Source organism: Sphaeramia orbicularis, chromosome 16, assembly GCF_902148855.1.
Source record: "Sphaeramia orbicularis chromosome 16, fSphaOr1.1, whole genome shotgun sequence".
NCBI classification, from domain to species: Eukaryota; Metazoa; Chordata; class Actinopteri; order Kurtiformes; family Apogonidae; genus Sphaeramia; species Sphaeramia orbicularis.
This window is the reverse complement of record NC_043972.1, coordinates 6,845,894-6,873,743: the sequence shown is the minus strand read 5'-3', so window position 1 is coordinate 6,873,743 and position 27,850 is coordinate 6,845,894. Positions and strand designations below refer to the sequence as shown.

Here is a 27,850-nt window from a genome sequence, read left to right as displayed (position 1 = left end):
AGGTGCTGAAAATGAAAATAACCTCCTTGAATTGCATTTGTTGATGAATGTTTCCTTGTCTCAGACCAATTCACAGAAAGTAAGTGCACATTTTTTTCTCACACTCCACCGTTCAACGTCAGTCAGTGTCTCAGCCCCTAAACCTTTATCCCATTTTGAGCCACCCAGTCCTGCAATAAGTCAGCCCTTTAACAAGTCAGCCAGCCAATCGCCCAGACAGTCAGCCAACCGGTCCAACAGTGGCAAACAAGTGTAAGGAGGTTTATGAATCAAACGTCCCCTGGCTGATGGCTGGCTGTTCAGGACATGAGTCACACACACCAGAGTGGCAGCGGCAGAGAGCAAGGCAGGCAGGGAGGCATGGAAGAAGGGGAAATTCCCATTAAGGGATGGCCAAGGAACCGGTCTTTGCCAAATGCTCCGGCAGAATATGCACTTCATTAGTGGGAAAGTGCCGGGCAGAACCAGGCCGGGCCAAGTTCTTTGAGGCTCGGGAAAAGCTAATAAAAATCTGAGCCAAGGAACCGTACAAGCACACTTGAACCAAGAGACAAGGCAAGGCAGCAAGACAGCAGAGGTCTCATCTGAAAAATGTCCAGAGATGCATAAAGGCTCGCTGCGTTATTCCAGCGGTCTGATCTGACGGTGACGTGACATCATCTGTCAGAGTCAACAGAAAGATGCGGTTTTAGGACTACACAGAAGCGCAGCACAAACTGTTTTAAAGCTGTGCTTCCCCTACCCGATCACCCAGAAGAAACCACAGATACACGTAATGTCACTATAATCTATCCCAAAAAATTTTACTATTTTGCCATGTTTGCAAACCACATGTATGTGTAATCTCAGAGTAATTTATCATTGAAGGATCCAGTGTTTTTTTGTCTCTACATCAATAGGCAGGAGGTAGGTGGGCTGGATGGTGGATATACAAAATCCAGGACTTTGGATGCTTTCTCTTGCTTTTAGGTTCGTGCAATTTACGTTCTTCAGTTAGCGTTATAAAAATGAATATTATTGTGAGTCGTTTTTCATCTCATATATACAGAATGTAATATAAGTTTAAATATGTAGGATTTGTGCATGCATGGTTAAAAGAAATGTACGTAGAAGTCTGTGTTGTGCAGGAAGCTGGATGTGTGTTGATGTTAGCTGTATCCATAAATTACCAACAGCTAGAGGTCCAGAGGAAGTGAAGAAAATAATTCCAGTTTACATTAAACCAGTGAAAGGCTGTTTTCATGGCTGTAACCAAGGCCATTGTTTGTGTAGAAATGTTGGTACCATCAGCGAAGACTGGTTTCCAGCATAAAACAGATGCGAGAAACAGCGCAGGAGGCACTAATCTTACACATTGAACCTTTAGATATATATATTAGTATCTTATTGTACAGTTAGACAGTACTATTGTCCCTTTAAACACAGTAAGATAAGTATAGAGAAATGCTGCTATGAAACCTTTTCCCCCTGTTTTGCAATAACATACTGTGACAACATTTGGCTGTAACGGGTTGGCATCCGAGGACAAAAAGGAAATTCAGCAAAGATTGTCTTTTTCTGCAGTGCATGAATATCTAGATTCGGTTACATTCCCTTGCCTTTGTCTTTGCAGCTGTGCTGGAATTGCCAAGATTGACTTACACCACTACAGCGCAGAGCCGGACCCCCGGAGCCGTAGGTTGAGACACTCCGAGCAGCCACCCAGATGCCTAAGCCAGGAGAGCTCACATAAAACACAAGCTGTTTCACTGCCTTTTACACATACGGCTACACTTACACCACACACCGCTGCTTTGACTTATGTAAAGCGAATTTCTGTCGCAATACCATAAAGACCTGCAGAGAGGTGCAGAATCATAAAGAGGAAGAAAGAGGACGGATACAGAGTGGAAGTTGAATATTTATGGAATTCCCAAGGAGCTGGAATGAAAGGTGGTTTCAGAAGGTGATTTCTGAGAGCAGATGCTGAAGTTGAGGATATGATTCACAGTATGTTTCATTTCACAAGCAAGAGAGTGAAGTCGCACACATGTGGACACGGTGAAGGGCCCGGGGGGATCATTAAAAGACAATGTTTTTTTGCTGTTGAAGTCCAGTACACAATAAGGAAGGATGTCTGATTATTTATAGGCGGTTTTCTCTCTGTACCGGTGTGAGGGGATTAGCTGGTGAAGGCTGGACCTGAGCTCGCCAGCACCTGGACAGTTACAGATCCCCACAGTCCACTTCAGCCGCTTGGACGCACCATGCGCCACAGGAGCCCGCCTCCCCCAACCCTCCGACCACAAAGCCTTTCGCTTCCATCTCCCTCCATGCACTTAGCCCGTGTTTATTCTCTCAAATAGTAACAAAAGTCTAGGGCCCGCAGAGAACTGTATCTTTTTACAACGTGGTGACATCACTTGTAAAAGCAGCGAGGTAAACACACAGTGCTTGGGCTCCTGGTCTTCCAGGTTTACAGTTCCCTGCCTGTCCATCCAGAGGGGCCCGATATAACCCCTGGTGACCCCCGTACCGCTGTCTGACTCCTGATTGGGGTCAGGAACATTGCTCACATTGGTTTCACAGCCCAATTAAATCACCCCGATGGACACGCTGCACTGTACTGTTAATTCAGTCAGTGAGGAACTGGGGAAAATCTGTTTTTTCTTCCTTTCTTTGGGCTGTAACACAAAGCATATGAATGAACTTCTTACACTTAAGAGTGTGAGTGAAAAGATAATTGAGATAATGAAAAATAATATCTTCCAATTTATCATAAAGAAAACAGGAACCAGCTGGAAACTTGAAGAAAGTGGAAACAACATCTTTGTGTGAAGCAATATCAGTGTTTCAAAGCCCCAAGTGGTTGAAAAAAAGATGTAATTTATGATATTATTTAAGGCATGTTAGGTGTGTAGAGATGTAAACACATAACAAACACAACAATAATTTGTTGTCGTATACAGTTACTATGCGTAAACTCCATAACCATGAACTACACTCAGAAGTCAAACAGGTCATCGAATTGACAAACATATTATTGAAGACAACAGAGTCTTAGCCTCCAGTTACAGCTGTCATTTCAATGGGATTTTTGATACCTGATCATGGAAATCTTAAAAGAACTGATCTCAGCTTATCCAAACTTGGTCTGCAAATGTCTGTTATGCATCTTCATGTGGTTGCACTTAATTAAATCTGTATTTTCTTCCCTCACTTTATGTTTCTCAGATGAACAATGCGACTGGACAGTGTCCAGACGACGCAGAATTCCACTGACAATGAAATCCAACCATTTCGGATGTGGTCTCGCTCATTACACTAAAATCCAAATTGGAGTGTCCTCAGCTGTCAGTCAGTACATCCTGGCATGACTGGAAAAGTTAAATTGTTTAAAAATCTTAATGGGAATCAGCTTCATCTGAATCAGCATCAGTCGACAGCTGCTATAGCGGCCGACTTCGCAACAACAGCATCTGCATCATTCGCTGAATTTAAGCATCGCTCCGATGTTGGTTCAGCTCAAACTGTCACTACCGATCCCTTTTCAGCTGACACAAAGAAAAGGTGAATAGGACTTGACTGTAAGTCAAGCCAGTGAGGATCAGCTGATCTCCAGCTGCAGAGCCGTAGACATGGAGCTGGTTTCTGCTGGTTACTGGGCCACTGGGCTGCAGTCAGCACTTTAATGAGGAGCATTTGTCTCTGCTTCCTCCCTGCGGTCACTTTGACAGCATCTGTTGACTGTTGCTGCACCCCCCATTCCATTCTGCTCCCCCCACAACCAAAAGTCCCAGATACACAACAGCTAAATAAAACACACAAATTAGCCATGTGGACCATGGTAAACATTTCCAGCTTCCCTGTCCAAGCCAGCTGGAGTTGCATGTGTTGTACTGTAGCTTTACAGCAAAACGCCGACTTCACAAGCACTGTTCCCTCCAGCAGGGAACTTCAGCATGAACAGCTTTTCTCTGTGTCACTTCGAATCTCTGCAGCGAACACAAACTCTGGTGGAAAAGTGTAAAATTATAGACAAGAACAAAATTATTTAAGACGCCATTATTCTTATTATTATCTTATCTTATCAACCATTTGCCCTAAATAAAAGACCATAACAGCTTCAAATGCCTAATCTGTATTCATTTAATAACAGCCTGTGTGTGTTTTAAACTGACCCGTCCAGGTCACTATGCACTACCAAATCTACTGTGCCAGATTCTATAAAAATCTGTTGCCTTTATGGTCTCATTTATAATTACCATGTGCACCGTTACCAAGGGAGCAGCAATCAATTTCCATGTTTAAACCAGTAATACATCCACCATGAGCTTTAGCTGAGATTTATAAATCTAAAAAGTCAGAATAATTGTGGATACAGAACTTTTATAGTATTTTTAACGGCTCCCAGAGCTGTAGAACTGGGCCCCTGGCCCCTAGAGCCTCCAGCCAGCCCTCCATGAACATCCCAGGGACTGCATTCCCCTTCCTCTTCCAGTGCTCGAGCCCTGGTACTCCTGCTCCACATGTGAAATCAATACTACATCATTTATAGCCAATTCTCACATGTACCATCAAATCTGAAACATATTGCCAAAAGTATTACCATTTTTAATACTCTCTCCTTAAAGATAAAAGTTACTGTGTGAGAAGAAGGAAAGATAGCACAAAAGAATGAGATGACAGCACATATAAAGGGTGTCAAATACTGTCCTTTCAGATTTATCAATGCATAACAACGTAGTTCCTATTTCATTCAAAGTAGTAAATGGATTCTTAATTTCATGCCCAAATGGTAAGAATGTGTGATGAGAGCCGCCAGAGAGTGTTAAGTTGGATGTGCAGGGGCCTCCAGCTCTAGGTCCTCTCATAGGTGTTTAATAATAAAGCCTTGGTTCATCCAGCCTCGCACTTTGACTGAGATTATGTGCTTCACAGACCAACCCCAGGGCCCTTTAACTTTCATAAAACATAATCCTGGAACACACTTTCACCATCCATCACTCTGACACCCCTGCACATGCAGAGATGCATTTCGGCTACATGTGACAGGTAAAATTCAAGGCTTTTAGGAAATATTAAATCCACTGGAACACCAGTCTGTGCCGGTGGTTTTCTTCACCTGTCTCATTCAGGACAGCGCTGTGTGAATTCCAAATGCAGCAGCAGCAGGAGCAGAATGGCCGGAGAATAGCAGCGCCAGGTTCTGAACCTCCGCAGAGGTGAGAAATATGTGATTTGTGAGGAGTTTTAACACTACATCACACTTCCCTCTCTAAGCCCCTTAACGTCCAATTACAGCATTCAAACATAGTGACAAGAGGCTGTTTCCATTCAAAGGAGAAAGAGGGGAATGTTGCTCTTTTTTTCTCTGTGGTATTAGGAGTATTTTACCAGAACCTGGGCACTAATCTAACATCTATGTAAAGACAAAGTAGCCTGGTTTTCTGCGCATTTCCACTCCCATCAGACACAGCAGCACACAACACTCTCATGGTCTTGCCACAGGAGGACTTTTTTCCATCCACTTCAAACAAATACTCAAGTTGTGACTCGACTTCCCCCTAGTTTTACGACAAAGCACCAGTGTTGGTATAAAACAGGTCATTGGGACCTCCCCAGGACCAGCCTGCTGGAACAGTGCAACCTGCCAATATCCACAGCCGCCCAGGAGCCCCCCTTTGACCAATAACTCCACTCTCACCCATATGTCGTAAACAGCTTAAAACCCTATTAAAAGCACAAATACATTTCAGAAACTAAGTAGACATTTATAAAACAATATTTCCTGTCTGTGAGTTGACTGTATGACTGTATAGATGCAGAAGCTTATAATATATTCCTGGTGGTGGTCAGAACTTTTTTTTCCCCGGCAACAAGTTGTGAACATGCATCCTATAAATGCATCAGTAAAAGACGGTGATTTACTGGGCTGGAAGGGAAGTGATTACGAGTGGCTGATGAGAGCGCAAAAGCAACCTCCCTAAAGACTGCACCTGTGTACATTAACATTTACTCAGTGCGTGGTAGCGCTGTAGTGTGTGCCAGTTGAAAGTGTCTGAAAGCATTTTTCTGTTTATGTGTGTGTGTGTGTGTGTGTGTGTGTGTGTGTGGATGCAAGTGTCCACACACTGAATGCAACAGGAATCCAGGCTATTACTTCTAACCACAGTGGAGTAGAAATCCATCAATAACACATGACTCCACTCAGAAATTATGTTATTTTAGTTCAAAGAGCAACAAGGTTGGATTCCAGCCATAAGCGATATTTATACCAGCTGAGAAAAACAATTGGCTTTTCAGGTTTTTTTATTTTCGCTATATCTCAGTGATTCATTGGCACAATAATGATAATGGTCTAAAGAAACGCCGCCCTTCGTGGATAAATTTAATTAGATTGTCCTGTAGTCTTATGAAAATCGAAGCAAAGGGCCTGCCTGCAGAGTAGCTCTCCCAAAGGTCCTTCACAGCCAAAGGTCCTTCTTGTAACAGTGTCAAGATCTGTTCTCATTTTTTTAAGTGGAAAGCCATTTCCTGACTCTCTTTGTAATGCACATACGTCTGGCACATCACAAAGGGAGAAAAAGGCAGGGGAATAAAGAAATTATATGAAATCACACAGGATGAAAGTTATTGTTGTTGCTGTTGATGTGGGAAAATGACTGGGTCTATTGCATTATTCATCCCTCATCCAACAATATCAGAGAAATGCTTTCAAGGAGGCCTGATTACACTAAATCATGACTAGTAGTCTGCATCAACAACTTCTTAGAGTTGTTCCACCATCCCTCTACTCCTTACATCAGCCCTTTCCACCCACCTATCTCCTCATCTTTCCACTGCTTCTTCAAACAAATCGTGCTTCTTCCATTCTGCCATTCCTCCACTTCTTCATCTCTCTATCCGTTCAGGCCTCCTGTTTCTGTTCAAGCTCCCCATCCCTTGCTTTCATCACTCAGTCCGTGCTCTATTTCCATCTTTCCAGGTACAGGACGGATGCAGCAGTCACTGGGACCTTTTAAAAATGTCACTTCTGACAGCCTAGATGAGACACTCTAACCCTCTGCTGATTTATCCTTCCAGCGCGCTGCAGTAACTTTGTTAACGTCTCTCATCAGCCTATTAACAACACTTGAGCGTGGCCAGGAAACAGGTGCTGGGAGAGTTTTACTGTCCATCACCTCAGAGGCAGGAGCTGATCGGCAGCAGGGAGCCAAATCTGTGCAGTTGGACTGACAACGAAGATACTTTTGGGTTGACAAAGGCAATAATTAAGCCAAAGATCAGACACATAAACAAGTGTAAAAGAAAAGAAATCAGCTTTAACACATAGAACCAGGGTTACCATTCCATTGTAGCCAGGGGCGCTGCTACCTATTGTGGGCTCCATGAAAGCTAAACGTTGTGGGCTCATTAATAAAATTCAGTATATTGTCGATCTGTCGGAGTGGGGGAGGGGGGGGGGGGCGCGCAGAACATACATAACATCACTTATGCTAGCATGAAAACAAAACTGAAACTTGACATGCTTTCAACGTCCGATTCCTGACTTCTACACTTCTATGCCTCTCTTATGCAGCAGACCATATGTAACGGAGTTAATGTATATAATCTAGGATTCCACTTGCCATCTCACACTGTTTTATTGTGTTAATTGCAATTTTATTTTATGGACACTGAACACCACACTCCTGCGAACTAGGGTCGTGCACCCCAGGGAGATAGCGGCAGTTTCGCTATGCTGTCTGCCTGGTGAGTACACGCATGTTGGTCCCGTCATTATTTTACATTTTTTGTTTTTTTTATGTCATATTTGAATAATTGTTTTGTACCGTTGTGTTTGTGTAATGATTGGCTCCCTGTCGGTTGAGCATGTTTTTGAATGACAATGTTCTTTATTGTATGTTCATGGTCTGATTGGCATGTGGTGTTAGCTAACTTTGATTTTTTTTAATTTTTTTTTTTTGACAGTGTGAGAACGGAATTCATGTTTTTCGTGAGACTGATTTTGTGTTTTCTGCCAGCCTTGAGTAAACAGCAAGGTGTAAAGAAGATTGCGTTTTGGCAAATTCTTCACAACATAAGAGTACAGCCGCTACACATACACAAATTTTTTTACAACTTCTAACCTGTATCCACTGGACCCCCTTCTCTGCTTTATAGCCCCCCCACAAATTCTGGGCCCCATGAATTTGTCATGTTAACTCCCCCCTTATCTGCGCCCCAGACTGTAGCCTCCAAAATAAACATGGAAATATACAATGTCTGATTAATGTTAATTAAAGTTGTAATACCCCTGACAGCCACTGGGGGGTTACCATAAGCTGCTTTTACACAGAGATCCCGGGAAAAAGGTGAGATGGTGATTGACTGATTTCCACAGCCAAGACAAAGGAGTAACAGAGGTGAGACAGGCTGGACTTTTACACAATGGATCTGCATTTCGGAATCAAAGGGGCAGTGATGCAACGTATGTAGTGTGACGTATCACTTCCACATCAGAAAAAAGCCCGAGCATGAGTCTCCAGAGTCAGCCTTGTCTTTCACCGTTCCACAAATGTTAGCATGGATAGAGTCCTCTGCCCGAGTGACAACAGCTCACAGATTTTGGCCCAATTCAACATCTTTCTGGTCTCGTTGATATGTTGTTTACTGTTCACAGCCCTCAACTTTAATCTGAGTTTTAATGAACATCTACATGATCAGTGAATTAAATATAGGAAAATACCTGATTTTCACCAAAAAGAACAAAAAAACAGAGAATAATACTGCAATATATGCTGATAAATCACTTAATAAAGGTTTAAACAGAGAGAAAAATCCATTTGGGAACTGCCACAAAAGTATCTCTGGGTCTTTATGGGTTAATTTTCCACATTAACCCTTTCATGCATGAATTATGAGAACCTTAGTTGAGTTTTTTTTTTTTTTGAGTGTTTTTATTCCTCCTTAGGCATGAAAAAAATAATGAGAATGAGTTGGGGGGGGTTTCATAGATTTACAAAAATGTCCACTCAGCTACACCATGAATTTTATTCTTGAAGCAAAGAAACATGTATTTAAAACCCAATATCATAAAGTGATATGAAATCAGTGAAATGAAACCATGTTTAAGGCAGCTAATCTGATGTTTTCTCACATTTTAACATATTCTAACAGTCGTTATTACTCACTTCATGGAGATAATATGCAAAAAGTAACAATTAACAACTGATTTCCACTCAAGAGCCAATCAAGAACAGCAAAGTTAGAGTAATGGTATGAATTGCAGTTTATGAGATGATGCATAAGTGTCCACTGTGTTGGCTGATATGGAACTAAAACAACTAAACCCAAGAATATACAGGAGAACAGCTGGAGAATAACTGTCCACTGGAGTGACCACTGTGCATGAAAGGGTTAAACTCACATAAATATTATACTTTTTGATTGTATCCCCACTGAAATTGGTTTAAAGTGAAACAGTAAATGATGAAAATATGTTGAATTGAATTTAATACTCATTAAAACTACTATTAGAATATTTTTTCAAGTAAAATGTGTATAAATTCACCTCATTTGACCTAAATTCCCCTTATTTGAGAAAATAAAAGCACTACTCAGGCCATACAATCATTTCACCGGCTTTTCTAGAAGCATCATATTATCGTTTTGTTCCACATTTCTGCATAAAAGAAATATGAAACCATTACACTGGAATATAGATGATGCAAAGAAACAAAACATTTACTAGTGTGAGAAGTTTCCCATGTAATTCTGTGAGTTTGAAGGGAAAAGTGTGGGAAAAGAGAAATGATGCAATGATGAGGGCAACGAGGCAAAGTCACCTTTTAAAGACCCGCTCAGTCCTCACACCAGAGCAGCAGCTGAGTCCAGAAAAATCCCCGCCCGGCAACAAAAAGGTCACGCCTGTCATAGCCGAGCAGCGAGGAGCTTCAGAACACACTCCAAGAAAATACCTTTTTCATGACGACCACATAACAACGTAAAGATGCAGTGACCTTACAGCGAGGAGAACACGCTTTAGACAGTTTGATATGGCCCTGTCTGCCTGTTTTCAACTAGAGGAGGAAGTGAAGCCTGGATTCCTGCTGGGATTTTACACATACATCCTCCAACTTCACTGCTCATACAGTATATACACACAGCTCAGGGAAATGTGGACTGAATCCCAGTGTTTGTCATTTTCACTCCAGTCATTTCTCACTAATTCATCCCCTTCTTCGGAGCTGTCACTCAGGCGACATTTCATTTCCGTTCATTTTTTCATGCTGCTCTCATTACTCTGAATGTGTCTGCCCTCCAGACTCTCACTCTTGACGTATCTCCTCTTTGTTTTCAGTTTCTTCGTCTAAAATTACAGCTTAGGTGGATTTTCCATAATAAAAACCAGTGGTAGAACTCAGCTACTTTTACTCAAGTATTGTAATTAAGTTCAGATTCAAGGTGTTTGTACTTCACTTAACTGTCAGTTTTATGCAGATTCGTTATTCTACTACACTGTTTTCCATCATATTCGTCTTCAGTTAGTTTTCAGATTTGCAGTTTTTGAAATGTGTTGATTGTGAATGTTTATGGAAAACTCAAGGACAAAGTTTCCATTTAATGATCTGAGTTTAACTTATAAAGACCCAGAGCTACTTTTATGTCAGTTCCCAAAAAAAATTTTCTCTTTATTTAACTTGTCTTTAGTGATTTATCACCATTTTTTATAATATTATCCTCTATATTTTTCAACTTTTTCAGTGAAAATCAGGTATTTTCCTATATTTAATTTTCTGATCATGTAGATGTTCATGAAAGGTCAGAATAAGGTTCAGGGCTATTATATCAGAAACAGAGAAAACTGAAGAAAAAGTTAGTTTTTGAGCAAATATATCATTAACTGAACAGAAAAAAAAGCATCTACATCCACTGTCATTTATCAAATTACATGAGTTTTACTGGTGAATCAATGTTGTGGAAGATGGCGGTGTTTCCACAGTAACTACAGAGCCTCTGAACTTCCAGATGGGTCATATCTGATGAACATGAAAAGACGATAATCTGTATTTTACATGAAGTATTTCTAAGTATAGGTAGATTTAGCAGTTAAGAAGCTAATAAACGTTTTGGATTTGTAGATGCTTTTGGTTGCCAATGGCTGTTTGGGTCTTTATGGGTTAAGCTAAATAAACTTTTAAAAAAAAATCTTGGATTTGCTGGAAAAAGCATCGCAGCAAAACTGAAAACAGGCCTGTTTTCCTGAGATCATGAAAAATTGTTTGTGGTTCTCATAGGACTGTGAAGACCATATAGAATATGATGCATTGCTGCAGATTAAATTACCAACAGTTTATAAAGAAGATGAAATGAACTCAACCTTAAACATGTGCAGAAGTAAAATGCAACATACACGTCAATGCAACAGTAAAATAAATGGAAAAACAATATGGTAAACCAGTGAACAGGCCTTACTTTAACCCATAAAGACCCAAACCTCCACTGGCGACCAAAACCATGTACTGATGTAAACTGTTTCATAACCTCTGATCCATTAATCATATCAGTCCATGTAAATAATTTATGTAAAATACAGTTTTTTATCTTTTCATGGTCATCAGATTTGACCCATTTGGGCGCTCAGAGGCTCCAGTTAACATGGAAACACCGTCACCTTCTACAGCATTGATTCACCAGTAGTTTGATAAAAGACAGCAGATGGAGACCCTGGTGTATGAGTTCAGTTAATGATATTTTTTGCTGAAAAAGTTACTTTTTCTTTAGTTTTCTCTGTTTCTGATATAATAACCCTCAACTTTAATCTGAGTTTTAACCCATAAAGACCCAGAATTAGTTTTGTGGCAGTTCCAAAACAAATTTTTCTCTCTATTTTACCTTTCTTAAGTGATTTTTCACCATTTATTATAACATTATCCTTTGTATTGTGCATTTTTACGTAAGTAAGTAAGTAAGTAAAGGTTTATTTATATAGCACTTTTTAAAACAACATGTTACAATGTGCTTCACATAAATTTTTCACTGTAAATCATGTATTTTTCCTTTATATTTAATTTATTGATCATGTAGATGTTCATTAAAGCTCAGAGAAAAGTCAGTGGTTATTATATCAAAACAGACAAATTTGGAAAAAGTGACTTTTTCAACAAAATACATCATTACTTAAACATAAAAAAACAAGTGTGTCCATCCACTGTCATTGATCCAACTCCATGGGTTTTACTGGTCAATCAATGTTGTAGACGATGATGGTGTTTCCATGGTATCTACAGAGCCTCTGAACATCCAAATGGGTCATATTTGATGACCATGAAAAGATGACAAACTGTATTTTACACAAATTATTTACATGTATTGATAAGATTAGTGAATCAACAGGTATTAAACAGTTTACATCAGCTGTTTGGGTCTTTATGGGTTAATAAACATCTACATGATCAGTAAATTAAACAGGAAAATACATGATTTACACTGAAAAAAAAAACTCAAAATAAGGAAGATAATATTACAATCAATGGTGATAAATCACTTAAGAAAGTTTAAACATAGAGAACAATTCATTTGGGAACTGATAAAAGTAGTACTGGGTCTTTATGAGTTAAACACATTTTGTGAATAATACTTACATACATTTGACCTTTTACTTATAGTGGGGTATTTTCACAGTGTGATATCAGTCATTTACGAGTAAATATTTGCACATATGCATTACATAACACCTCTGGATGGAACTAAAATGCCGTTGAAGGCTCATGGTGTTGACATGATTAGACTCACATATGCCACCATACAGTAAACACTGACATTTGACTTTGAGGCTTCCATACGTTCACTTAAGCGGCTGATGGTTTCACACATATCCAGTGACCGATCAGGCATTTATTGATGCACTTTATGACTAAACACAGATCCCTCCTCTCGCTTCTTCTCTTCACCACTTTTTGCTTCTGCTTGCCATCAAACCAGACAACAAATAACTAAAGATGTCATGTTAATGGAAGGGAGCGTTACAGAAGCGCCTGGCCTGCACAGACAACGGGAGGAAGCTATTTGCTGACAAATGGGATTTGGTGCTGGGCTTCAGCAGCATTAACTGGTGGGTTTTATTGGTTGAAGGAGCACGATAGCATGGCGGTTTTCTTCTCTATGCCTCTCTGGCAAAGTGGATGATGTTGCAGGGAGTGAAGGCGTTTGGTCACGCAAAGGTGCCGGGCGCTGTTAAACAGATGGCAGGAGACCAGTGAAGAGAGTGGCAATGGACGGCAGATGGAGAAGAGATCATGAAAGGAGACCAGAGGAATGTTCTTCACATACACTGTGCACTGCTTGTCCCATGTTCCAGCTCATACACACACACACACACACACACACACAGACACACACAGCTAAACACAAACACACATATACAGTACAGTACATGCACTTGTAGGTGTTTTGCTTATGTTCATCTGAAGATCTGCAAGAAAAAGTATTTACAGTCACAGAAAAAAATTATTAGACCATCAAAAGTCATCAAAACAATTCTTATGCAATCAAGTACAAACTCCTGTGTGTATCATGTGACTAAAACAAATAGAAAAGAAAACATGGAATGCCTAAAAGCAGTTTTTGCCATAGCTATTCATGTAAGAACAGAAGTGATTTTGGTTATTATCAAGAAAACCATGGAAAATGTATAGACATCAGCTCTGAAATTAACCCTATAACGCCAAACGTATCATATTTGATACACGTTTTGAAGCCAACTATGTGATCAGTGTGATATTTACCTCTGCCAAGTGTAGCAGTGGAGGCTATGTTTTCATCAGGTTTGTCTGTCTGTCTGTTAGCAAGGTAGCTCAAAAAGTTATGGACGGATTTTCGTGTAAAATTTCAGGAAATGTTGATAGTCACACAAGGAACAAATGATTAAATTTTGGTGGTGATCGGGGGTGGGGGGTGGGGGATTTTTTGTTTGTTTATCTGTCTGTTAGCAAGATAACTCAAAACTTAAGGACAGATTTGGATGAAATTTTCAGGAAATGTTGATACCGGCACAAGGAACAAATGATTCAGTTTTGGTGGTGTTGGGGTGGTGGACTGATCTGTCTTGGTGGAGGTATGTGCTCTCCAAGTGCTTTTCTAATTTTTTTTCTTGAATACCCTGATGCATACAATTAGATACATGCAATACACAGATAATCCACCAGGGGGGAAGAAATTCGTTCACCAGAGGCGTTTCCAGTGACACTACAAGACTGTCATTAATGAGGAAAGAGGCCGAACTTTGACAATTTTGAAAAGGAATTACCAATTTGTTAGACATGTTTGTGTTTTTTTTGTTTGTTTGTTTGTTTGTTCAAAAATAGTAATATCTAAGCCAAGGGTGTCAAACATGCGGCCCAGGGTCCAAATCCGGCCCGCCAAAGGGTCCAGTACGGCCCTTGGGATGAATTTGTGAAATGCAAAAATAAGATATTACAATCCTTTAAGTTCAGGTTCCAAAATTCAGACCAATTCAATCTCAAGTGGGCAGGATTCAGTAAAATACTATCATAATAACATAAAAATAATGACAACTCCAAATTTTTCTGTTTGTAAATGTACATAGTTTCATGTTTTTCCACAAAAAAAATATATAATTTTGCAAAAAATTTGAATAACCTGAACAAATATGAATAACCAGAAATGTCTTAAGAGAAGTAAGTACAATTTTAACAAGATGTTTTGTGTGTTTGTAGATCCACTGTGATCTGTAAGTTATAATGTACATGTGTAAATGATAAACTGAAGCATAATATTGTTATAATTACACTTATTTTTTTCAGTTTGTTCATGTTATCCACATCTTTAGAAAGGATAGTTTGTAGATGTACACCTTTTCATAATGTAAATTTACTTTTTTTGCTCTAAAACATGGAGAAAAGTTTGGAGTTGACATTGTTTATATATTATTACATTATCATTTTACTGGTTCGGCCCACTGCAGATCAGATTTTGCCAAATGTGGCCCCTGAACTAAAATGAGTTTGACATCCCTGATCTAAGCATTGAGACCCAATGTATCAAATATGATACAAAATTGAAACGCATACATGAAAGAGATATTTGGAAAAAAATGCTTTTTGGGTTGTTCAGAAGGGCCAATAAAGGCTCCATTTTCAAAGAACTGGAATTTTCTTTCAGTGATTTAATGGTTCAGGCTTTACAGGGTTAAACTCTTAAGAGCTGTTTCTGTTGTTATCATTGTATTTGTCCAAACAAATGTACCTTTAGTTGTACCAGGCATTAAAATGAACAAGAAACTAAAGAAAACAAGAGGTGGTCTAATATTTTTTTCCGTGACTGTATATCACAGGGTATAGAACAGACATATATATATTAATCCAAAATTTAATGAATGAAGAATGAAAGCGTGAAGTATTTCTCATTGTTTTGGTTTCACAGACAGTATTTAATCATGTTTGTGGTACCTGACCTGCAGTAGTACGGGGTGTGTGAAAAGTAACTAGGCATTAGAAATTGCTTATAGAATTTTTAGTATCATTCCATGTGATTTTTACCTGTATGATTACACTAAAGAGGAAGTGTACAAGACAGAACCATGCACACTGGAGGACACGGAAACACAGATTCAGGAGGTTCTCAAGGATATCCCAGATGACATCCTTCAGAACATAACAATAAAGAATACAGTACATATTGGAAGGCAGAAGTGGAAGCAAGAGGCCACCTACAAAATTTGATATAAGAAACATTAAATCAGCTTCATGAGAGATTAAATACCAGTGTGTTCCAGATACATGAGTCATATTTTAGTCATGTCTGTCACACATTAAAACAGAGAAGTCCAATAAAGTCACCAGAGTTACTATTATTCTCTCTAAAAATAAATAAATAAATAAATAAATAAATAAATAAATAAATAAAAATGAATAAATAATTTAACTATAAAATATCAGGAGAGGAAATTGCACACGTCAATAAAAAATGACAGCATGAAGCTATTTCAGTGTGGATGCAAAAATAAATAAATAAATAAATAAATAAATAAATAAATAAATGGAAACAAAATCAGTTACTACAGGAAGTCGCTAATTTCCCCCAAAAAATAATACTTAGCTTTTTTTTTTTTTTTTTTTTTTTTTTCTGTCTTCATTAATTCTGTCCAAGGAACAAAAAATAACCGCAACTTACATAATCACAAAATTTACAGTGAAAAGGTTGTTGATTCCATCCCTGGCCATTTGAGGAAACTGGATGATGCCACCAGTGCTTACGTTGAAATATGAAGATTTACTAACATTTTCCCATGTAATAAAGAACATGTATCATTAGTTTCAATAAATTCATAATAGGAATATGGATTTTATGACCAATTTTTAATGCCTAGATACTTTTCACCCACCCTGTATATTTAGTTTTTCTAGGATTTCTGTAGTATTGGTCAGAATCTGTTGCTCTATTCATCACTTTTTTTTCCCTTCTTTTTTTCCAAATCTGTACATTGCACATTATTACACATTTAATACAAGCCCGTAGATTTGTATATATTTATATTTTTTGCTTATCATATATTTCTTTTGATTTCTAAGTACATGATTATTGCTCATTGTCTCCATTGCACCAAGACAAATTAAATTCCACTTATGTTAATACTTACTTGGCAATAAAGTTAATTCTTAATCGGATCAGGTTTCAAACAGCATCTCATTTGGGAGAAGTTCAATCTCATCCAGTACTTTAAAGTCACATTTTCAGGAAAAATAATAATAATAGTGTCAAAATATGATGTTTTTTTCCCCTTTGTAGCTCAGAAAAATCCTGCAGCATTGTTTTTTTTTTTTTCTTATTTGGAAAATTGAATGTAGATGTTTTAAGTTTCCAAATAAATTACTGTCTATTCTAACTTGAAAATTAGAATCATTCGTTGGCTCAAACTCAAAAATTTGATAAATCAGTGTTGGAGAATATCAAGGTCTGAACACATTCACTATGGAGCCTTTACATGAATTAATATGTGCTGTTTATTATCACTGAAAAGCTGAGGAACTCCATTTTAATTTACTTTTAAAAAGCATGTGTGAGAGGCTCAAAAATTAACAAATATTTCTGAAAAAAAAAACAGACATTTAATTCACAGATGATGGTCTCAGAGGGTTTTAATTCATGTCTCATTCTGATGAACACATGATGAAACATGTTGCGGCTCTAGTAATTCTCATATACACCAATAGGGGGCAGTCTTGTACAATAAAGTAAAGGACAGAGCATGTGGTCATCACAGTTGGTCCTGGAAAGTCGATGTTTAATCCTGTCGAACTGTTATAATAAGATACATTAATTGTCTGTTTCCAAGTGTCACAATTACACTCATTTATACTGAACACATTTTACTTTATTTATCACCAATGACTGATGATTTATTCATGACATAAACATGTTACAGATCCTTTAAATGATCCTGTTGATGTCAGTTCTTGCATCAGCCTCATGCAGCCAACAATAACCTTATAATAAGACAGCTTTAGATATACAAATGCATCTAATTATGCATTTTAAGAACTTAAATGCAGGCTTTTTAAATATAAAATCATATGTAACTTCATGAAATGTGTCAAAACTGTGTGAAGACAGTTGCAGAAAGAATATCAATGCATGAGGAAAAACAAATAACAAATCAGTTCATGTTAAATTTTGTGAATAAAAAAGGCTTTAATAAACCATAACAGCAGTTATATATGTATATACACTGCTGTAATCACCTTTGACAGGGTGCAATGGTTACATACTGAGTCCCAGTTACAGTATATGTTAAAAATAAATCACATCCTCATAATCATTTTGGGAAAAAAAACATTAAAAATATTTTTATTCCAACGTATTGAGCAACAGTCTATGTATATGTTTTACTATTTTCCCATCAAGTAATGCCATCTGTACTGTCTGTTGTTTTGTTGGGTTTTTTTTTTGCTATTTACGCTCTTTTGTAAATATGTATATAGTCTGTAGTTTTGTAGTTTTTTATTATCATTGAAATTTATTTATTTATTTATTTATTTTTTCAGTTTTAGTTTTAGGGGGTTTTTTTTGCACTGTCCTTGCGCATGTACACTTTTTTGCACTTTGTTCTGTTGCTGCTTTGATTGCTAAATTTCCCTGTTGTGGGATCAATAAAGTCTAATCTAATCTAATCTAATTTGTTTTATTATTATTTGGGCTACTTGTATTAATTACATTTAGGGGAAAATATCACCCACTACACATTGTAATTAGTCATATTTTCATATAAAACAGGAAACAAATCAGGCAACATGCACATATTTATGCTTCACTTTTACATGACAACAACTCAGACAGAATGAGGCATAAACCCCTTTTTGAGAAACGCTCCATTTCATGTAAAAGAGTTTGATGTGGAGGAAAATATGACTCTAGGGGTCTCTGAGAGAAAAACAGCAATCCTGAGAGCTGCTGCCGGGACAGGATGAGTGAGAGTGTAGGTGGGGTTGTGGGGGCTCTGAAACCACAGCAGGTAGGTAACAGTGACAGGTTCAATCCCCCCTCCTCCTCCCCCTCCTTTCACTATATGGACCTGACATCCTGTCTGGCAACACACACAGAAATACAGCAACACAGACACACACAGACAGACAGACCCACAACAAGACAACAGCTCCATGTTCAGGACTCCGAGGACGACAGAGGTAAGGACACGAAACAAGAAGACACCATTTTACAGCAGATACAGGACGGTGAAAAAGTCTTAGGCTGGGTGAGAAAAGAGCATATATACTTATTACTCGTTATCTTTTATTCAGATACAATATGGAAATACAGGAAATATGTGTACAACCTTAAAAGACAAACAAGCAACTGAACTAATTGTGCTATAAAAGTTGAAGTCACCATTTAGTGTGACCTCTGACCCCATGACAAAAAACAAAAAGCAGCACAATTAGAAACAGCTGACATGTGTTGGATGTAAAGTGATTATTTTGGTCATTTTGGTTCGATTTGTTGGTTATTTTGTTCATTTTGTTGATTATTTGGTTAATTTCTGTCCATTTTGTTTATTATGTTGTTCATTTTTGTTCATTTTATTGATTATTTTGTTCATTTCTGTCCTTTTTTGTTATTTTGTCCATTTTGTTGATTATTTTGTACATTTCTGGTCAAGTTGTTGACTATTTTGTTCATTTTGTTGATTATTTTGTTCATTTTTGTTCAATTTGTTGATTATTTTGTTCATTTTTGTTAAATGTGTTGATCATTTTGTTCATTTTGTCAATTATTTTGTTCATTTCTGTCCATTTTGTTTGTTATTTTGTTCATTTTTGTGGGTTTTGTTGATTATTTTGTTCATTTTTGTGCATTTTGTTAGTTATTTTGTTCATTTTTTTTAATTATTTTGTCCATTTTTGTCCATTTTATAAGTTTTTTTTTTTTCATTTTGTTGACTATTTTGTTCATTTTCTTTGTTAAATTGTTCAATTTTCTTCATTTTGTTGATTATTTACTTCATGTTTCTTCCTTTTGTTCGCTATTGTGTTCATTTTCCTCATTGATGTTGATTATTTGGTTCAGTTTGTGACTAATTTTTCTCTTTTTTTTCAATTTCTTTGTGGCAAAAAAAAAAAGCATCAGAAAATGAATGCCATAACCCTCATATTGTCTGAACAAACAGGTTAAAGACATATTAATCACACTAGATTCACACTAGATTCAACCACTATGGTTTATAGAAGCTGTTTTGTGACTGAAATTTGTGATTTTCCTGCTGTACATACTTCACATAGATCAGATTGAATCTTAATACAGAGACAAATACATATGTGTGGACATTAGAACTTTACTAAACCAAAGGCTTTTCAATGGTACTGGTCAGAAAATACGGAATTGTACATGTTTTCAGCTCTAAGGAACTGGCAAACTATGCTGTAACAGAGTCAGATCAGTGAATAAAAGGCACATACTGTTGATTTTGTTTCCATTATGTCTCATTTGCAGAATAACATGTAAAACGGGTACATCTGGGAGTTTATTATAAGTTATATTAGATTAAAAAAAAAAAAAAAAAAAAGCTAAGTATTCATCTTGTAAAATCTCCAAAAGAGTCAATGTGTCATATCATGTCTCGAGCCTTGATTTGAGCTTCAACTCAGATTCTGCCTCTCAGTCTTTTGTGCAAATTCACCAGAGCTCTGTTGCTGTTTATTAATAATCCCTGCTAGTCTTCTCTTCTGTCACTCAGTGATATTGGAAGAGGAGTGTCGGCCATTACAGGCTTGGCAGCTGCTCTGAGCTGCAACACTGATACTCTGTGGGAGTCAGATTATCATAGAGAATGATGGCGGCTGTAGGGGACTCAGGGCAGGGCCAAAGGGCAAAGCATTAACTCCATGGCTCTGACTTTACCCATAACTATAAAGAATACAGTAATACTATAGCACAGATTGGGAGGCAGAAGTGGAAGTAAGAGGCCACCGACAAAATTTGATATAAGAAACATTAAAACAGCCTCATGAGAGATTAAATACCAGTGTGTTCCAGATACATGAGTCATATTTTAGTCATGTCTGTCACACATTAAAACAGAAAAGGCCAATAAAGTCACCAGAGTTACTATTATTCTCTCTAAAAATAATAATAATAATAATAATAATAATAATAATAATAATAATAATAATAATAATAATAAATGAATAAATTATTTAACAATAAAATATCAGGAGAGGAAATTGCACAAGTTAATAAAAAATGAGAGCAGTGTGGATGAAAAAAAAAAAAAAAACAATAAATAAATAAACTACAGGAAGTCGCTAATTTCCACACAAAAAGAGATAAAATAAATACTTTTCTTTTTCTTTTTTTTTTTTGCGAGATTTAACTGCATTTCTCTTCTATGGATTCCACTGGTAAATGAAATGTTATTATGTTTCTAAGCCGTCCTACAGATTTCTATCAGAAACTGTCCTTGCTGTCTTCATTAATTCTAAGGAACAAAAAAAAGGAAAAAAAAAAAACCGCAACTTACATAATTACAAATTTCTAAAGTGGTGAAGATATGCTGGGAAAATGCCATCATCTATAATGTAAAAATGTTGGGGTTTACATGTCATCTAATCTCCTCCAATTGTTCAGTGTTTTGACAGTGAAAATAGAGGCCTGTGTGATATGAAACCGAATGAAAACCACAAGCATGTTGTGTGCAGAAAATGTTCTGCAGCTCAAAGAAAACGAAAATTAGGCTACATGAGCTCTTGGTTCGACTAAACGAATTAGACAAGTGCTTTTCTTGTTATCTCTCACATAATGAGCTGAGAGCTGCGCGCGCCCCTCGGCTCTCGTTTTATTATTTAGTCTAAAAACACACAGGAAAAAATGCAAAAGCTTTAATGATTCACTGCTGGAATAAAAATGTGTTTAACTATGATTGTTTTCCGTCAAGTGCATTAATTTACTTGACGCCTGCGTATTATAAACATCGAATATTTTATCAGAAAAATTAATACACCATTTTATTACTATTAAATTATTTATAATAGAATGTTTTCTGCGATTTAGACACATAATGTTTTTCAGTGCATTTAGTGTCACATTGTCAGAGTTGTGTCTTCATGCAGTTTTATGGACACAGTTTGTCGTTTGTAGAGATGCCCAATAGGCGGCGCTGCAGACCTGCATTCTGCAAACAGGCAACACCAGAGCTGCAGCTGCAACAGTAAAACCCTGAGAGTCCTCAGCGCTGGACGCATGAGTGTGTGTGTGCATTTACACATTTAAGTGAAAACGGACAAACTTTACCTCCTGTTGGTTCGTTATCGATAATGATCATTAGAAATAAACAGAAAAAAAAAATAGAATAATCTGAGACGCAATGAGAGAATATCTAATATCATCTGGGTTTTTGTTTTGTTTTTAACTTGGATTTAAATGCCAAAAAATGTCATTCTGCTTGTACGAATTGTATGTTTATATGGAAAAATATGACAAATTACACATTTTCGTTCAAGCTGTTTTCGTGCGTAAAGTCCCTTCTCTGCGCTTTTGGCACAAAAAAGCTGCACATTAAACATTTAAGTAGTTATCTTGTCTTGATTGAGCGGTATCTTCGGCTACACAACCCGCAGTGTAATTAAAGAGTAGACAAATGAATCTCATAGAGTCTGTCGCTTTTCATAGACCCAGTGTCAGAGATGGAGAAATGATAATCATGTCAGAATGAAACATAACAAAAAAAAAAAAAAAAAAAAAAAAAAAAGATTTATCTCAACTCATACACAAATGTCAAATCATTACATGGGGTGATTTCACTGTGTAAATAATATATAATAAGAATTCAGTAGTAACTTCAGTAAAATGTCTGTCTTGGCAACTAAAGTGACGTTTTCATTCGTCAGGTTTATTAAAGGGTTTGATGTGATTTAAGGGGAAATTATAATAACAGAAAAAGAGCAGCTCGTGTCTGAACTCTACAAGTGGCATGAACTGTTTAGTTTGTATTTGTTCACTATTACTGTTGATCTCAAAGGCGTTTTCTGTCAAAAACCTCAAAATTGTTTTACTCTTACCACAATGAAATAAAACGATTTAATGTGGTGGCTCTTGCATGTGCCCTCCATTTTCGTAAATGGGATCTATGGTTTCAGAAAAAAAAAAAAAAAAATCTTGTAAGCTGCTCAAGTATCCAAAAGCACGTTTTCAAAAGCGTGGAGTTTGGGGAAAAGGGGATCAGGGTTTCCTCTTGCGCTTCCAAACATGTTTCCAAAAGAAGGTATCAGCTTTGGCTATATGGTACATGAGAGGTGTCAGGAGGCAGATTGGGCCGAACACGCTTCTCTACTAGGTCTGCAGCCCTAGTTGCTATCCAAACACAAATAAACAGAGGAGGAACATTGGAGTTAATGGCAGAGGAGGGGGGAAGGCGTGTCGAAGGGCGGGCTGAACGCACTGGATCCCCGAAGCTCTAAAAAAGTGATCGGCCGGCTCGTACGCACACTTCCAGCCCGAGCTCCGGACGGGACTCCCACGCTGCTCCTTGTCTCTCCTCCAAACTTCTTCGTCTTCTTTCTCCAACTTTTCACAACTTGTTACATCTCTGCAAAGGTCCGAGGCATCCGAGTTGGCTGCATGACTACATGAAAGTTTCATGGACTTGGAACTTGGAGAACTTTTAGCGACGCTTTATTGGAGCTCGTCGCCTCTATAGTTACTGTGGATTACTGACATACCGCAGGACCTTTGGCAGCTATTTATTGGGGTAAGATTCTGTTTGGCAGCGCATCTGTCAGTCTAGTGCACAGAGGGAGCAGACCCAACTCAACTAAGTCCTCCACATACTGTCAGGGTAGAAACTTTACTGTGACTGTGCTGTTAGAAAAACCTAGTATCAGTTTAAATCAAGTCTTGTTTCTGGAGGAAGGTTAGGGGGAGGTGGGGGGGGGGACCGTTGCGTCTTGACGATCACCAGCTGGAGGTCATAGTTCACCCATGTTTTTACATCACCGGTGTGTGTCCGCAGCGCCAACAGCTCCAACAGCCAGTGACCAATGCGTGCGCCAAGACTTGTCACGACTTATAGAAACGTAAAACCTTCAGCCAAAAACAGAAACTGACAGGGATTTAAGGAATATGACAGGGCACTTAGTCTGCTGTCAGGGTTTAAGTCAGGTCCAAAGGTTATTAGAGAGGAGAGGAACAGGTTGAACAAAGTTGGACACAGAAATGGCCAAAGAACAACAAGTGCTTGCATAGTAATTTATGTTGCACCTGTGCAAAATGAACCCTATCCCCAGAGCTGAACGCGTAAAGGAAAGAGTTTTTTTTTTCTATTCAGCAAAGTAACGACCTGACTGAAATAACCGAGCAGCCCTCCGGCTACCGTGTAAGCAGGACTGTCACTCTTCAACCCCTCTCCAAGTGTGAATAATGGCTTAATCTCCAAGACGTGTCAGCTTTCACAGGTTTAAAATATGTAGAATAAGAAATTAATTTAGACCGATCAGGCCAGAGCAGCTTTAAAGTGAATAATATATGATTTAAAAACATATAAAGCTCAACTTATTTTTTTTTTCCCCTGAAGGTCAGTTGAATGTGGTTCAGCACCGTTGGCCTTAAGCCAGTCTCGCTTTCCCCCCACATCGAGTCCCGGGTTTACACCGTGGACTTTTCCGTGGGAAAACATAACCTGTCATCCTCATCCATCGGTGCCAGACGCTCACATTTCTCGCACCGTCAGCTCCCTTTATTTACGCAACATTATGGAGCTCCTTGTAATTATTTTACGCATACATTGTTGGGTGGAAAAGTAGGTTAAATCCCCCAAAGGATATTTACTACCGTGTTCTCCTGCCAAAGGAAAACTCACCTTACACAAAACATCAGGCTTTAAAGAAAACAGACATGTAAGCTTCGAAAAATTATGAGTGCCTGTAAAATTAACCGGCTTCTATCTGCAGCCCAAAAAATAAAAAGCACTTCCATTTCCAGCTCAGATAAAAGCAGCTTTCTTGTGGTTAATAGCCTGGGTTTGTGTGTTTTACTCTGACTCATGCTCTTGTACTTAATAATACATTCGATCAGTGTTTGCCAGTTTTCAGGCTTTACAAATCTGTAAACAGAGCAAATGTTTTGCAACAAAATAGAAGCTACAAACCCGAAAAACACTAACGTCTCTGATAAGATTTATCACTTTATTCACAGTGATCTGCATTTATAATTCTAAGTACTAATCATTTCCATGTGAGGAGTTTTACACCCATTTAATTTAATTAGTTTCGACGATTGATCTGTTTTATCAAATACAGTAGATCATCTCCGTTTTAAAAAGACAAACTCTGCTTTAAAATAACTTACGCAAAATATCAGCTGTTAATGGAGCTACAATTACTCGTCATTTACTCACCAGTAAAAGTAGTTTAGGGAAAATACTACAGCACCTTTACATGCTGGTCAGATAATTTCCTTTTTAATGCTTTGTGCAGGTTGTTTGAGTTTTTTTTTTTTTATTCAGTTACGATGACATATGATGACATCTATGCACATCCATAATTTATGATAAATATTATAATGTTTAATTATGAGGAAAAATATCTAGTAAAATATTTAATGCATTGCAGGTAAAATAGTTGTGTATATGCAAACAGGTGTGACAGACGTTTGTCACCACTGAAATTCTGATCTTAAAGTGACATTTCTATTAAAACACTCACTCTGTTTTATTTTTCCCCTCAGGATAATCAGTGTGTTCTGCAGAGCTGAGATGGGGAGCAAAGCCCTCCACGCTCCGATCCCCCTGCACCCGGCCCTCCAGCTCACAAACTACTCGTTCCTGCAGGCCGTCAACACGTTCCCCGCTGACCAGCTGCAGGGACTGTACGGCCTGAGCGCGGTGCAAACCATGCACATGAACCACTGGACTCTAGGCTACCCGCACATCCAGGGACTGCGGTCGACCATCACAGAGATGGCAGCCGCCCAAGGTCTGGTGGACCCCAGGCTTCCCTTCCCGGCGTTACCCTTCACCGCAGCCCAGCTCTTTCACCCAAAACAAGCCGCCGTTACGCACGGTGTGCCGTCGCTGCACAAGGACAGGCCGAGGTTTGACTTCGCCAACCTGGCCCTTTCCGCCACTCAGGAGGACCCGCCGAAAGCTGCGGATCTGGCCAAGCTGGCAACCGGACTGGGGGGTACCATCTCCGAGCTGAGCAAGCTGTCCCCGGATAGAAAACCCACCCGGGGCAGGCTCCCGTCCAAGACTAAAAAGGAATTTATTTGCAAGTTCTGCGGTAGGCATTTCACCAAGTCATACAACCTCCTCATCCACGAGAGGACCCACACGGACGAGCGGCCCTATACCTGTGATATTTGCCACAAGGCCTTCAGAAGACAGGACCATCTCAGAGACCACAGGTAAGACTTACTCATTACTGATTGTGTGTTAATTACGCACAGACCTGGGGGAAGGTGTAGGGAACCTGTGGCGCACGTTACAGCCTCAAGTCGTTAAATAGATCATGTTCTGTTACTAAGAAGTGGTCAGTGCAAAAACAAATCTGAATTTTACTCCAACATATACACAGGCCTGTTCCCAGAGTTTTCTCCATGAGGGCGCTAAAGTACTTTTACGCTCGCTGCTCAGTAGAGCTTTTTTCAGCCGTCGGCTCTGGGGTTTGTTACAGCTCCATGCAAATCCTCGCATGAGCAGACATTTGATTAAGTGTTATTTCTGTTTTACAGATACATCCACTCCAAGGAAAAGCCATTCAAATGTCAAGAATGTGGGAAGGGATTCTGTCAGTCTCGAACTCTAGCCGTCCATAAAACCTTACATATGCAGGTAAGCTGACTACACTGTGAAAATATTAACAGTGACCTTGATTTTATGCTTACTTAACTGTGTCTTACGTTTTGATCATAATTCACCCAATTACGCACAGCCTGCTGAATGCATGGGGATGCTAAGTCTCATAATAAGTCTCTTTCGATAAGTCTCATAATTGGACATGCGTTTGGAAACTGACCAAATTAATCAAATTGCACTGAGAGACATTTAAAAAAAAAAAAAAAAATCATTTTATTTATTTATTTAATTAATTAATTTTGTTGTGGAAATTTGATTAGTAACTGGCACAACAGTGGGTTTTATTGAACTGACTGAAAGATCAAATTGTAAAAGTTCTATACAATTAAAGGGAATAATCCTTTGCTTGCTTTAAATCTAAACAGGAGTCTCCCCACAAATGCCCCACATGCGGAAGAACCTTTAATCAAAGAAGTAACCTGAAAACTCACCTTCTCACCCATACAGACATCAAGCCCTACAGCTGTGGCCGCTGCGGAAAGGTGTTTCGGCGCAACTGTGACTTGCGACGGCACAGTTTGACGCACAGCCCACATCAGGACTACTAGCCTGGACAGAATAATAAAATAACAATGGACAAAACACAGAAAGACAAGTCAGCAACTTTCTCTTTTGCTCAAAGACTATCTCCAAATCGGGACTCGTTTACTGCAGCTCATTGCAGAGTGGGATTTGGTTGGCCGTCAAGTGGGAGCGCACCGCAGCCGTGGCCTCGTCCAGCTCTCAGACCACCTGTAAATATCAAGACCATGTAAATAATGTTGTTTTTCTATGTTTTTTGTGACCTTGAAATGATAAAGTTGTCAAAAAACAGTCATAAGTTTAAAGTATGTTAAATTGTATTTTAGAAAATAAATATTTCCTTGACAAATTTGTTCTGTTTTATTTCACACGCCTTGAAACACGAGATGGAAAAAAAAAAAACATATTTAGATGGAACTAATAGTATAATGTGTAATAATGTGTTTACGCAGCAGCTCAGTCTGGATTAGACTTTTATTTAGGCCAGCTGATTCCATGTAGCAGGACACATGAAGGATAAGAGTTCAGCTAAAATAATAATCATCATAAAATATGTCTTTATGCTTTTATATGTCATCCAATTATTTATTTCAAACCATATTCTCAATATAATGAGAATATTTGGGATCATTTCAGTCTCAATGACCATCATGTCATGTTTATATCTATAATATAATAAAGACGAAACAGCAGGGAGGGAAAAAAGCATGAGTGGCATCAGCAGAGCATCTAAAATAAACTGAACACCACAAACAGTACGTTATGATGAGGAGAAATGTCTGTGTTAATTAATCCATTCCACTAAGAAAAAAAAAAAGAAAAACAAGGGGGAAAATGAAGATGAAAGGGAAGAAATTAAGTAGTTTTGTTTTATTCTGCAGCCAGTAACGGCGCTGTTACGCATGAAATGATGGATGTCAATCAGAAATAAACACAAACCAGGCCTGGATCTGCGTTCTGTGATTAAAAACTGGGACGTTACTCGAGACTTGACAAGTATTT

The 27,850-nt window shown here is 38.3% G+C and overlaps 1 protein-coding gene across 2 annotated transcripts; it reads left to right on the top strand.

Annotated features, from left to right (window-relative positions):
- The first annotated feature begins 22,968 nt into the window (after positions 1 to 22,968).
- Positions 22,969 to 27,186, top strand: osr2 (odd-skipped related transciption factor 2). 2 transcript variants are annotated; one of them, XM_030157088.1, is made up of 4 exons: positions 22,969 to 23,224; positions 25,198 to 25,875; positions 26,203 to 26,302; positions 26,774 to 27,186. In XM_030157088.1, the coding sequence occupies exons 2-4, from the start codon at positions 25,226 to 25,228 to the stop codon at positions 26,846 to 26,848; spliced, it is 825 nt and encodes a 274-aa protein (XP_030012948.1). In that variant the 5' UTR covers positions 22,969 to 23,224; positions 25,198 to 25,225; the 3' UTR covers positions 26,849 to 27,186. The 2 variants fall into 2 exon arrangements, with proteins under 2 accessions (XP_030012948.1, XP_030012947.1); XM_030157087.1 differs by having other exon boundaries at positions 26,692 to 27,186.
- Positions 27,187 to 27,850: the final 664 nt, after the last annotated feature.

Bases quoted from the DNA above. Each gene is read 5' to 3' on its own strand.
- osr2 (XM_030157087.1), top strand. From the start codon at position 25,226: ATGGGGAGCAAAGCCCTCCACGCTCCGATCCCCCTGCACCCGGCCCTC. The intron at 25,876-26,202 runs GTAAGACTTACT...TCTGTTTTACAG, and splicing joins GACCATCTCAGAGACCACAG to ATACATCCACTCCAAGGAAA. The intron at 26,303-26,691 runs GTAAGCTGACTA...AAATCTAAACAG, and splicing joins ATAAAACCTTACATATGCAG to GAGTCTCCCCACAAATGCCC.